The sequence below is a fragment of the Cajanus cajan genome, chromosome 5 (assembly GCF_000230855.2).
Source record: "Cajanus cajan strain Asha chromosome 5, NIPB_CcT2T_4, whole genome shotgun sequence".
In the NCBI taxonomy this organism is placed as follows: Eukaryota; Viridiplantae; Streptophyta; class Magnoliopsida; order Fabales; family Fabaceae; genus Cajanus; species Cajanus cajan.
In genome coordinates, this window is record NC_138521.1 from 69399224 (window position 1) to 69411031 (window position 11808).

At 33.7% G+C, this 11808-nt stretch overlaps 1 protein-coding gene across 3 annotated transcripts; it reads right to left on the reverse strand.

Annotated features, from left to right (window-relative positions):
* Positions 1–3082: 3082 nt before the first annotated feature.
* Positions 3083–10509, reverse strand: LOC109807789 (uncharacterized). 3 transcript variants are annotated; one of them, XR_003804955.2, is made up of 13 exons: positions 9783–10508; positions 8840–9260; positions 8101–8758; positions 7839–7879; positions 7449–7517; positions 6009–6109; positions 5798–5876; positions 5416–5514; positions 5217–5285; positions 5036–5085; positions 4849–4930; positions 4406–4511; positions 3083–3838 (listed from the first exon to the last, which is right to left on the reverse strand). XR_003804955.2 is itself a non-coding variant. In XM_029273322.2 (13 exons), the coding sequence occupies exons 1-13, from the start codon at positions 10193–10195 to the stop codon at positions 3712–3714; spliced, it is 2304 nt and encodes a 767-aa protein (XP_029129155.1). In that variant the 5' UTR covers positions 10196–10507; the 3' UTR covers positions 3083–3711. The 3 variants fall into 3 exon arrangements, 1 of the variants encoding a protein (XP_029129155.1); XM_029273322.2 differs by having other exon boundaries at positions 4406–4500; positions 9783–10507; XR_014434244.1 differs by having other exon boundaries at positions 3795–3838; positions 4406–4694; positions 9783–10509.
* Between the last annotated feature and the right edge of the window lie 1299 nt (positions 10510–11808).

Genomic DNA, 11808 nt, shown 5'->3' on the forward strand with positions numbered 1-11808 from the left:
TTCTCCTTGAGAAGATTTTGTTGAGTCTCATCTAGGTCTTTAGTTAATGTTATGAAGTCGAGGGCTACAAACCCTTAATTGATTACTGGAAAGGTTGTGTGGTTCCTTAAGGATAACTAGTGGGCTAATTACATATGTATCTTGGGAATGCATGTCAAGGTCATGATATGCTTATGTCTATACTAGTCATAATAGTAGAACCAAACTTTCTTAGTGTAAATGGTGACACCTAAGAAATCAAAGGAGGGATATTGGTATCTCATTTTAGTTGTCAATCTAGAGAATGCATTGGGCATAAAAATGATTAGGTTGATTCAATAGAGTCAAGTTATTCAAATTGTTCAGGTGTGTTAATAGACCTCTCTGTAAATGAATGTGTGAGGACACATTAGTTGTGGTATATGCATGTGATGCGGTGAGTTGATTGTTGTTCATATGCATTATATTAATACCTTGATGTATGTTATAATTGTGGTAAATGTTTGAATTGCTTAGGTGTTTAGTTTTCAAACATGTTGGTTGTTTTGCTAAATTGGTGACTGGTGTGAACCACGAGGCTTATGATTGGTCTACATGTGGATGTTGATAAAAGTGAAGATGTTTTCTTTCTATATTTGTATATATTTTTCAAATCTAGTCTATCCTTTCATGTTTTCCTTATAATTGAAATTACAATGATCATGGTCTTCATTGGAGTAGGACAATGCTAGCTATAGTTGAGCTGTTGGACCATTTGTTGGTGATATAATCTTAAACTACTTTTGATGATCTATATAGATCTTATTTAACCAATAACTTAGAATTTATACTATGTCTTACTGAATTATTGTACTATATAAACTTGTAGAAATTTTTTTAATTACACTTATATCTATATACATATTATAGTGTGCATATCCATATATCGCAAATATATAATCTTAAATATGCTAGATACTCTACAACTAGTTGTATGTGATTCTTAAGTAGTATGATCATAATGAATCATTATAGAAATCTCTTGTGCAAAGCAATGTGGTGCATCCACTGCCATTACAAGAAATATATATTTATGTGTATTTTTTCCATTAAATTTTTGCCTTAATTATATAGATATGTCACATGTATTTAATTTAATTTTTGTTTGCGAGAAACTTTATGATAAATCATTTGTTAATTAACCGTGTTTTTTTTAATTATTTTGGTGTGAATGGATTACAAATAAGAACTTGGTAGAAAATTATTGCTTGATGTTTTATTTTTAGAATTTCTCTATTTTTATATAAACTAGGGGGAAAAAGAAATTTAGATGAAATTACGAAATGACAAATAATTTATTGAATAATTTTATTTAAAACTTATTTTTCTCCTCCCGTGCATTTATCTGTTCAAACTCCACCTCTCATTGGATATTTAAAAAATAAGTTTGTAGATATTAATCAAATGGTCAAGCAAAATTATATACACACATATTAAATTTAATTAATTAATTATATAAGTTTTCTAAAAATTATTGTATTTATGTTTTCTGTGGGCGCATGTATATATATTTAAATCATTTTATTAAAATTAAATATCTACCCATTTCATATAATATATATATATATATATATATATATATATATATATATTATCATAACTTGCGTGCATAAAAATGAGAAAAACAATATCTATCCAGTAAATTTATTAAATTTTACCATAATTAATTATATCAATAAAAACTTTTCTTCTTATTATTGATTGAGAATGTAATATTTATTTTACTTATGTACGACCATCAAAATAAACGAATAATTAAATAGATAAAATATGAGTACTCACTTATTTTTCAACAAAGTAATATTAATTCAGAATAGGTGGACGGCAGTATCATGCATGTGATCAACTACCAAACTTTTGGTCCTGAGGATAACCTGAGCCATAATTGAGCCAGCTAGCTGTTCAGCACTTCACCAAGAAGGACGAGACCGCTAACAGAATTGAAATCTAAAACAAGAAGATATCATTATTAGCACATATGGTAAAATTTATATCAATCTACGCGCATCATAACAGTACTTTTTCATCGCATCATCTTTCGACAAACTTTTCTAAAAATAATTCATCTGATTATCCCAAAAGTCAATTCTTTACAATTTGCTTAGTTTTTACTTTTTTTTAAAATCATTTTCCTCCCTTAACAAAATGTTGAGATTTAAATGAAATTTACAATCTATAATACTGTAAGTTGTAGAATATTATAATTATTTTAAATTATTTTGTATTGTTAAGTTGAACAATTATTCAGTATTGAGAGATTCTAAGATTGAGAAGATCTTTTAGAAAGTTATAAGACTTTTTTTTATGAAGAGAAAGTTATAAGACATAAAAGTTGTTAGAGATTTTTTCTTTGTTATCTCATTTATTTTTTTCTTATCAAATACTATCATTCTATGTCACTTGTAATTTTATATAGTTAAATTTTATAAGTAAAAGTGATCTTTAAAAAAACCCAAATCAAATTGGGTCATATTGCTGATATAATTATTTAGCAAACCCAATAGGAATATAGGATATAAACCATATAAATAATAACTAATATCTTACTCATAAATCTTACAACTTATCATCTTCGTAAATAAATTGACATGCTATGAAGAAGAAAAAAATGGTGCATTTGAGAAAAAAAAATAAAAAAGCAAAGTCGTAAAAAATTCAACTTGTAATAGCATTCTAATCATACCACCATCATCGCTACCAATCTTGAGAACATAAATACTTTTTTTTTGTGCAATTGAGAAAGTAAATACTTTGGACATTATAGCATCAACTAGGAAATAAGAATTTTAAAGTATGAAGAGTGGTTAGTTTGATAGAATAATTTATTAGTTATTATTAGTTTGTTAGAGGTTTTTTTTTTTTTTGAGAATTAGTTTGTTAGAGCTAATTGCTAGTTGTAATTAGCTCACAACATACAGAGCATATTGTATCGTTTATCAACCATACAAATTGATTTTCTATAGTTCTCTTGAGGTTTTTAATGATGTATAATCACAATACGTTGGTATTACTTATTTTTCCACAAATCTCATTTCTGATATAAAAAAAAGGGCAACTAATAGAATGCAGATGTAATTGAAAATTACCATATATACTTGGAATTCTTGTCTATACTCGTTCGATAAGTTGAAACGGGCCAATCAAATTCTGAATGGTTACTTTAAAAAGGCTGTCTGACGTGCTAAGCTGCACTTTTTGCTTCAAGTGGGTACAGATAGAGACCCAACATTAACAACACTGAAGCACACTAACTTTTTGATTCTAATCTATGTAGTCAAATGAACATTTTCCCCCCCTCCTTTTGGCTACCTTCTGTACAAATAAAATAGTGGCGCAAACATTTGCATATAAAATTACAATGCAGGTGGTAATCGATCCGATTGACTAGAATACCAAACATACAAAACCACCAATCAATTGAAGAAACTTTAGATGCCACTAGAGAAAAATAAGATGACTAACCCAATCACTATCCAAAGTTTAGCAATCCCCATCTTTCTTTTTATCAGTCTATCCCCCTTCTATGTAATACCTTGGCAAATGTTGGTGAAGGACTCGGATCAGCTATTCTACATGCGTTCCAAAACCAGCTGTTTGCACTAACTCAATTACTCTGGGAGCTTTGGTAAAATATATGCAAAAAAATCATTAAGCATCAGCCACATGTGACAGAAAAAATAGCTCCACTGTTGTTTAGGAATCCTTTTGGGTGCTTTCCTTGGCAGTGGATCGGGTAGCCTGGAACTGAATGGCATACCATTTCTGCAGCTCTCTAAGCCTTTCAAGCAGTTCCGGGAATGTTGGCCGGCAAGCTGGATCGCTGATAGGAATAGACAAATTTATAAGTTAGCAAAAGATGTTTGGTAACTCCACAACATGGTATCAATATCGATGAGTAAAACTACCAAAAGGAGGTAAAAAGATATATGGAATCGGGTGTAGATTAGATATAAAGAATGGCTTAAATACGTTTCGTCTCTTTACAATGAGTGCGTTTGTTTTCACTCCTCAAAACTGAAATAATATATATATATATATATATATATATATATATATTATAGGAGATAAAACGTATTTAAACCTTAAAAAATATTAGTAGCACATGCAACCCAACGTCCGCTATGCAACCGCTAATTTTGTATTCACTACAATACGAAAATGCAATAAGGGGCTACATCAAGTACGTTTACCTAATAATATTAAATAAATAATTTATCCAAATAATTCCAGTGGGAAACAGCAAGTAATTGTTACAGTAAGTTGGCCAACTACTAGGGCAAGTCACTTCTATGTTCGTTTGGGTGATAACATCCATGATTGGATATTCAAAGCTATTTGGGGAGTTGGGATTCGGGTACAAAAGTTTAGAAGAGATGAAAATGCACACCTATGCCAACAGCTCTCAATTATAGAAGCCCACCGTGGATCAACTTCTTTGGGAATTTCTAGCCGTTGATTCATGAATCCTACAGCTCCAATAACCTGCAAGATTCCTAGAGGAATAGTTGTTCATATATGCACCCACAGTGATCTATATAACTATATTCCATAGTTTCATTTAAAAATAATAATAAAAAAGCCTCACATCAGAAGGAACTGGGGAAAAAAATATGATATAAAATTTCCAATCACCCTGGCATTGCACCCTCGATGGTATAATAGTTCGCTTTCAAGCACTGGAATAACAAATAGCATAAAAAAGCAAATGCTTGATCAAGGTTAAAACCACACTCTGCAGTGGATTTCCATTCAATAGACTTTACTACCATTTCAGGCTGCATGTATATATTTTCAAAGGTTCGTGACTTCATGAACACGTGAAAGCAATACCTGCATTGAGTTGAGATTATCCCAAGGTATCTTTTCAGTTGCAAGTTCCCATAATATTACTCCAAAGCTGTAAACGTCAGATCTGATGCCCCCAAGAAGCAGCAAAAACAGATATTCAAAGTCAGACATTTGTTTAAAAACATCACTGGAGAGAAAGAGTAATTGAGAGCATAGATTTTGGACATACTTCTCATCGGAGGGTTCATTACGAAGAACTTCTGGTGCCATCCATTGAGGCTACAAAGCAAAATTAATGCTGGAATCAGTAAGATGTTTTGAGACTCTTTAGTGTTAAAAATGTAAAGAAGGAAACAATTGCAAACATATAAAAAATATTATGGCCACGGGGAAAAAGAATATTAGCCTACCGTGCCCCTTCCTGTCTTGGTTGTGAGATATGTTTCGTGCTTAAGACGTGAAAGACCAAAATCACCAACCTGTTTCAGTTAACACGTGATTATGATATTGTCAAGGTTAACAAAGATACTGCTAGAAATCTTTAAGCAATCAAGGACAAGCTTCCAACCCAACATTGTAGAATAAATAGAAGAGTGACAAGTGGCAGACCTTCACAGTCCAGTTCCTATCAACTAGAAGATTTGAAGACTTCAAATCTCTGTGGATGATAGGTGGGTTAGAATGATGAAGATAATTTACGCCTCGTGCCTGTAGAAAGAGTAAGTTGTAAGCATGCAACATGCTTCAAACATTATGAAAGAGAGATGCTTGCTAAGATATCAATGGAATTTATATTTCCAATAGCAGAGTCAAAATAGTGTTTCAGGAACAGAAACCCCAAATGAATTAGTAATACCAAAAAGAAAAGGAAAAAAATCCGAATAACCCACTGTTCTACCAAAAAAACAGCATCATAAAAATGATGCATCTTTATTTAGAAGGACAAGAGATAGACATCATATGCTCCATAGTTCTATTACTAAATACTCACAATATCCAAGGCCATATGAACTCGCCGTCTCCAGTCAAGTTTTGATGTGTTTCTGTGTAACAAGCGGCACAAGCTTCCACTGAAGCCATAAAATACAAATAAACACAGCAACGATCAGCCCCGGAAATTACTTTGTGGTACATATAGCATAATAAACTAGAATCATAATGCTCCTGATAAAAAGAGGTCAAAAGCAAAGTCCAGAACAGACCGTGGGAGAAACTCTGTCACAATGCAGAGACGTTGAGGTGAAGTCACAGCCCCCATGAAGAGAAGAATATTTGGGTGCCGAAGTCTTTTCATGACAGACACCTTCATACAACAAAATGTTGTCAAATCTATGTTAAACAAAAGAACTTTTAGGGGGCTTCCAAGCATTCTAAAATTAAGAAAACAATTATCAAAGCAGTAAAATGAGAAAGTGGAAGAACAATGAACAATTCCATATTAGCTAAAATTCTAGAGAGTGCATTAAATCAAAGCCCCAACAATCCAGATAGCTACGGCTCCACTCAATTACTAATAGTTTCTACACTAATCCAAAACAAATCCAATTATTTTAATTAACATAATATCGGAATTGTTGCAAGTATAATGCAATATAGGTCACCATAACAGTATTTTGTATCCATATTACTAAGTAGAATATACACGGGTCATATCAAATCAACATCAGTAGTTTATTAGATTTTACGAAGAAAGTTGTGGCAAATAACAAGATGTTGACTAACCAAACAGTATGGTACTTGAAGGATAACTAATGAAGAGACATAAAGCCATCAAATCAAAAGGGACACCAAAGCCAACTTTTTCTTTCCTTTTATATAAAATAACAGATTATATTAAATAATGATGTAGTATGCCTGACCCTGGAATGGGGTGATAAGAACTGTTGGGAGAACTGTACCTGTACCACACTAAACTCCCATACCTTACAGTTTGATCATCCCACCACTCTGCGTAAACTTTTTTATTGTCAAAGAGATTAAGATAAAAAGTAACTATCTGCCATCTAATTATCCTAATTTGTATCATTGACTAATTAGACTGAACTTTACGAAAATTAAACATTTACCATTTACACTAAATGCATGGATGTACACTATATTTGGCTAATTATATCCACTCTAATGTAGTCTATGTAGATGATGTACCCTCCCTCTCCTCTTTCCTCCCAAAAAATATTTTAGGCTGATAAGGATCTTGGGCTATTAACCACACCACAAAAGCCAGTTGTTGTAGTTGGAGAGCCCAAGGCCTTATAAACTCCCATACTAGAATCTCATACTTCCAATATAGAACACAAGTCCCATACCTTACATGCTAAATTCTGAATCATATCAATATTCACCCCAATCATGTACTTCCAATTAAGAGTTTGATCTTTTTCATAAGCTTAGCAAATTCACAATAATGCTCATTGATCCTTACTTAAAATAACCTAAAGTAATTAAGAAATCTAACACATATTAGAGAGACACCCAACTTACATGTGGATTGACGTGTCACATAAGCAACAAGTATAACATTTCCCTCCCATTTGTGCAACAAATTAAGCAAACATCAAAGTAAAATCCTCAGGAAACCTCTCATTTTCTAAAACTATATCACTTCCTCACTGATCAGCAAATTAGGCTACAGGAAAGCATACCTCTTGTCTGAAGGACAGTATCACATCATCTGAATATTCTTGCTTTGAGAAAACTTTGACAGCAACATCCTACAAAAAGATGAATATAAGTTGACATTAGAATTACAGGCAGAAAAATGTAGGTTGCAACCTATAAAAGACATTCTAACATTGTCAGGCTCAGAGTTGCCATCTTTATTTCACAGGCCAACCATAAATCCTATGATGTCTTAACTCAAGAATGTTGAATTAGCACAATAAAGGACCTCAGTATACTAAATGCTAGTAATTCCAGTTGCAAAACAATCACAATTTGCATAATCAATATATATATATGAAAAATTCAAATATATACTTACACTCCAAAAAGACTAGAAGGAAAAGAAATTACAGGAAGAGAAAAGAACATACTGATCCATACCACAGAGCATGATATACAGTTCCACAAGAACCTGCAAGTTAGAATAGGAAACAAGTTACGGGTAAAGCATAAAATGCATAATAACCACCCTTAACTAGATATTTGGGTTAGCAAGCATGGGCTTTTTAAATTTTAAGAGCTCTAGAAAGAAGAAAACAACATTTCAAACATGAAAATAATTTTATTAAAGCATAGATATTGTCAAAAAGACTATGTTCTCAAGCTTGCCCCTTTAGTTAAGAATGTGACTACCTTGTCCAATTTGTTCTCCAATTGTCAGGTCCTCCCACAAAATTTCGTAATCCAAGGAATCAGTGTCCACATCCACTTTATTATTGACAGCACAACTGCCAGCACTCCCACAGCTGCTGGCACTACTTGTGCTGTTAATATTAAAGGAGGAGGACCAGGACCCTGAAGCCTCGTTGTTACTAGGGCGATTATTTTCACCTGCCTGGCTTTCTTGCTTCAAGCTAGAAGAAAGAATTTTCTGATTAACCGAGTCATTTTCTTGATTCCAGGGCCCAGCAACACCAACATCCGTTGCCTCTGATCCTACTCGATCCTTTGTTCTCCATGGCCATGATAATGTTTTCCTTTGAATCCAGGCTTCAGCCTTAGCAGGTATGATTTTGTGAATAGATTTTCCTTCACTCTCATCACCAGACTCTCTCAGAGATTTTCCCTGAGATTTTTCTTCGACATGAGAAAATACACCAAAATGGGATGGTGGCACATCACCTCTGGGGGTGCTAGCTCCACTGGAATTAGCATCCTCTCTCTGGTCCGAAAGAACAGATTCCGATAAACTATGTTCAGATTGATGACTTTCACCGCTCCCACCTTCGCGATCAACATTATTTTCTCCCGTCCAGATCCTTGACTTAACTTTGTTACTCACCTTTGATGCCTATTTAATGATTAAATGTCAAGAGTCAAGACACACCACGGTATACTAAAATTATAGAAGCAACAAAGTTATGGCACAAACCAAATTTGAAATTTTCGATGCGAGAGCAACTTGAAGCGGCTGTTGAGTGTCAATGCCAAGTTTATTCGACATGGTACTTCTAGGTCGGGTTCCACCCGAATCTGAATCTGACTCAGTGTTCCTTACACCAGACATCGGAACTTTCATTTCAAGAAAGGGCCGTGAATCACTAGAGACACAAATAATCCCAACTAAGCTTCCATCATCATCATAGAAAGGTGTATTAGTCGCTACAGCTAAAAACTTCTCTCCCGTTTTATCCTTAACCGGAAATTGCCCTGTCCAGCTCTCTCCCATCATGACACGGTTCACTGTATCATTGGCTAAGGCCAAATCTATAGGGTCTACAAGCAGCTCAATCCCATCCTTCCCTAAAGCTTCCTCTGCTGTATAACCATATAGATTTTCCGCACTACGGTTCCTGCAAAATTACTCCCTAATTACATTCAAAAATAACTTTCACAAACAAGCTTCTAATGCAGGCTCCCTGAATTCATGCAATCGGCAATTCAGCACCATACAACATTACATACTCAACCGGCAACAAATATCAATCCTCAAACACAATCGGCACATCCATTTCAGCAATCATAAGGTCTTACAAGCATCGCAAGAAATTACAAACAAAGAAAATAAGAAGGTAAAATAAACTAAGCTACTCTCTAGCCCCTAGTAAGCTAAAATCAACTTAATGCAAATCGGCTTTCGAATGAGTTCAAGAAAATTTCTACAGAAAATAAGTATATAAGTTGATTTTAGCTTACGTCAATCCATTTTTCTTTCTTATTTTCTCTTCCTTAATTGCTTGCGAATTCAAACAGATACGAAATATCCATAGCTTATCTTCATTAACTATCTCCATTACAAAGTAGACAAAAACATACCGAAATTAATAACAAAGCAAATAAATAAACAATGTGAAGCACCTAAACTAATGACTAACCAATATATTATGCGACAATTAAGATCCAATATATGAACAGACTGTCCCATTGACTGCAAAATATTGAGATACTGCCGTTCCGTGAAATTCACAGCGGAAGGACCACAGCGCGGAGCAGCTCCTCCTCCTCCTCCGCCGTGAAATTGAGCATCGCCGCCGCGACTCTCCCTCTGCAGCGGCGACGACTGCTTGAACGAACACGCGCCTCTCTTCCACGCCGGCGGCGCGTCGCTCCGCCTCTTCGGCGGCGCGGCGAACCTGGAACGCTGCGGCGACACGGAGTGTGACCTCTGGCGGTGGCCGTGCCTCGCATCGGAGAGTTTGAGCTTCGACATTTCTTGCTTCAAGTGCGCGTGCCCCTCCTCCAGCTCCTGGATCTTCTTCATCAGTTCATCCCTTGGTGGTGTTCCCATTGCAACACTCTATCCTCTCTCCTTTTCAGATGTTTCCACTAATAACAATTACAATAACAACATTCATCTCTCCCTCTAGAACCTACCAACAAATAAATTGATTAGACCAACAGATTGCATAAAAATTGAAGGTCTAATCTCTCACTATCTCTACAACAGTCAATAGAGAAAAGAAAAAAACTAACTCTCTTGCTATCACCACTCCTCACTCTTACTTTTTTTTCTTCTCCCTATAATGCTCTTCTCTTTTACTTCAAACTCTCTCTCTCTCTCTCCACTTTTTATCTCATTGTTAATATCTGCATCCAGCTGCTTCATATTTGGACCAAATGAAAAGTTATTAATTATTATTACATCATAAAAGTATAACAGAATAAACTCACGCGCGTGCCTGCAACCGCCCATTGTCTTTTCGAGTTGTTAATGTTTGACCATTATCGTGCGAGCGTGTTCGACACGCTCCTCTCCGCGACTGGTTTTGGGCTGCGTTAACGTATTCTGTCTTTTTGGATTAAAAACCTTTGAGTCGCCTCATTCATATTGGTTCATTCATTCTCACACCAGCACTTTTTTTTATTCCGTGGAGCATGTTATTTTTTCTCTTCAAGAAGACTCCACTTGGTTTAATTTCGTTCAGAAAAATTATTTTTGCCTGCTTTTTCCCGTTTGCACAATTTGTGATAAGTCATCATCGGAAAGTAAAATGATATGAAACCTCAAATAAGCAAGCAATGGGATATTTTTCTTTATACAATTTGGGTATGTTCATTGAACTGACACATTATAATTGAATCTGTTCCTCGGTGTTCATAATAAAATAATTGGTATATTTAATAACTTTATAATTATATCATCTATAAATTTAATATTCTTATAGTTTATTTTATATGAATTTAATAACCCTATTATAAGAATGATAAATTATTATAAATTTAACTAGAGTTGTATTCATGTACAATATCATAGGCTACAAAATTTTAAGATGGTATTCTATTTTTATTTTACGGGTCAAATCTCAAAACACTACTCTTTTATATATTTTTCTTTTTCTTTTTTAACTGTGTTTAGGAATAAAACTAAAAATAAATTGAGGTGATAATGATATATACAGCCGCCATTCAACTAAGCTAAGTAATACTAAAAGGGACAAGCGTGTTAAAAGGAGACTAGGGCTTCATTGCCATAACTTAACAGTCTAAATCGAACACAGTTCCATTTATTTTTTATTTGGTAGGCAAATCTAACTATCAAGGAAGAATTGTGTCATTTAAAGATAAAATTATCTGCTTTTACTTTCCTATAAAACTAGATAAAGAAAACTAACTTTTATTTTTCAAATGATTGAATTTTTTTTTTTTTTTTGATTTATCACTTTTGATCAGTATCCAGTTACATTAAAAATACATAATAAACAAATACATAAACTAACATGAATAACTTACTTGACTCGTATCGTAAATGAAAAAATGTATTGAAAAAATAATTTCATTAAAAATTTATTATTTAAGTTTCCTCCGTAACATAAATTAATTCTCGATAAAAAAATAATAAATATTTTATATTAATAATATGATCACACAAAAATACATTAAATTGTTTATTTTCAATGTGGT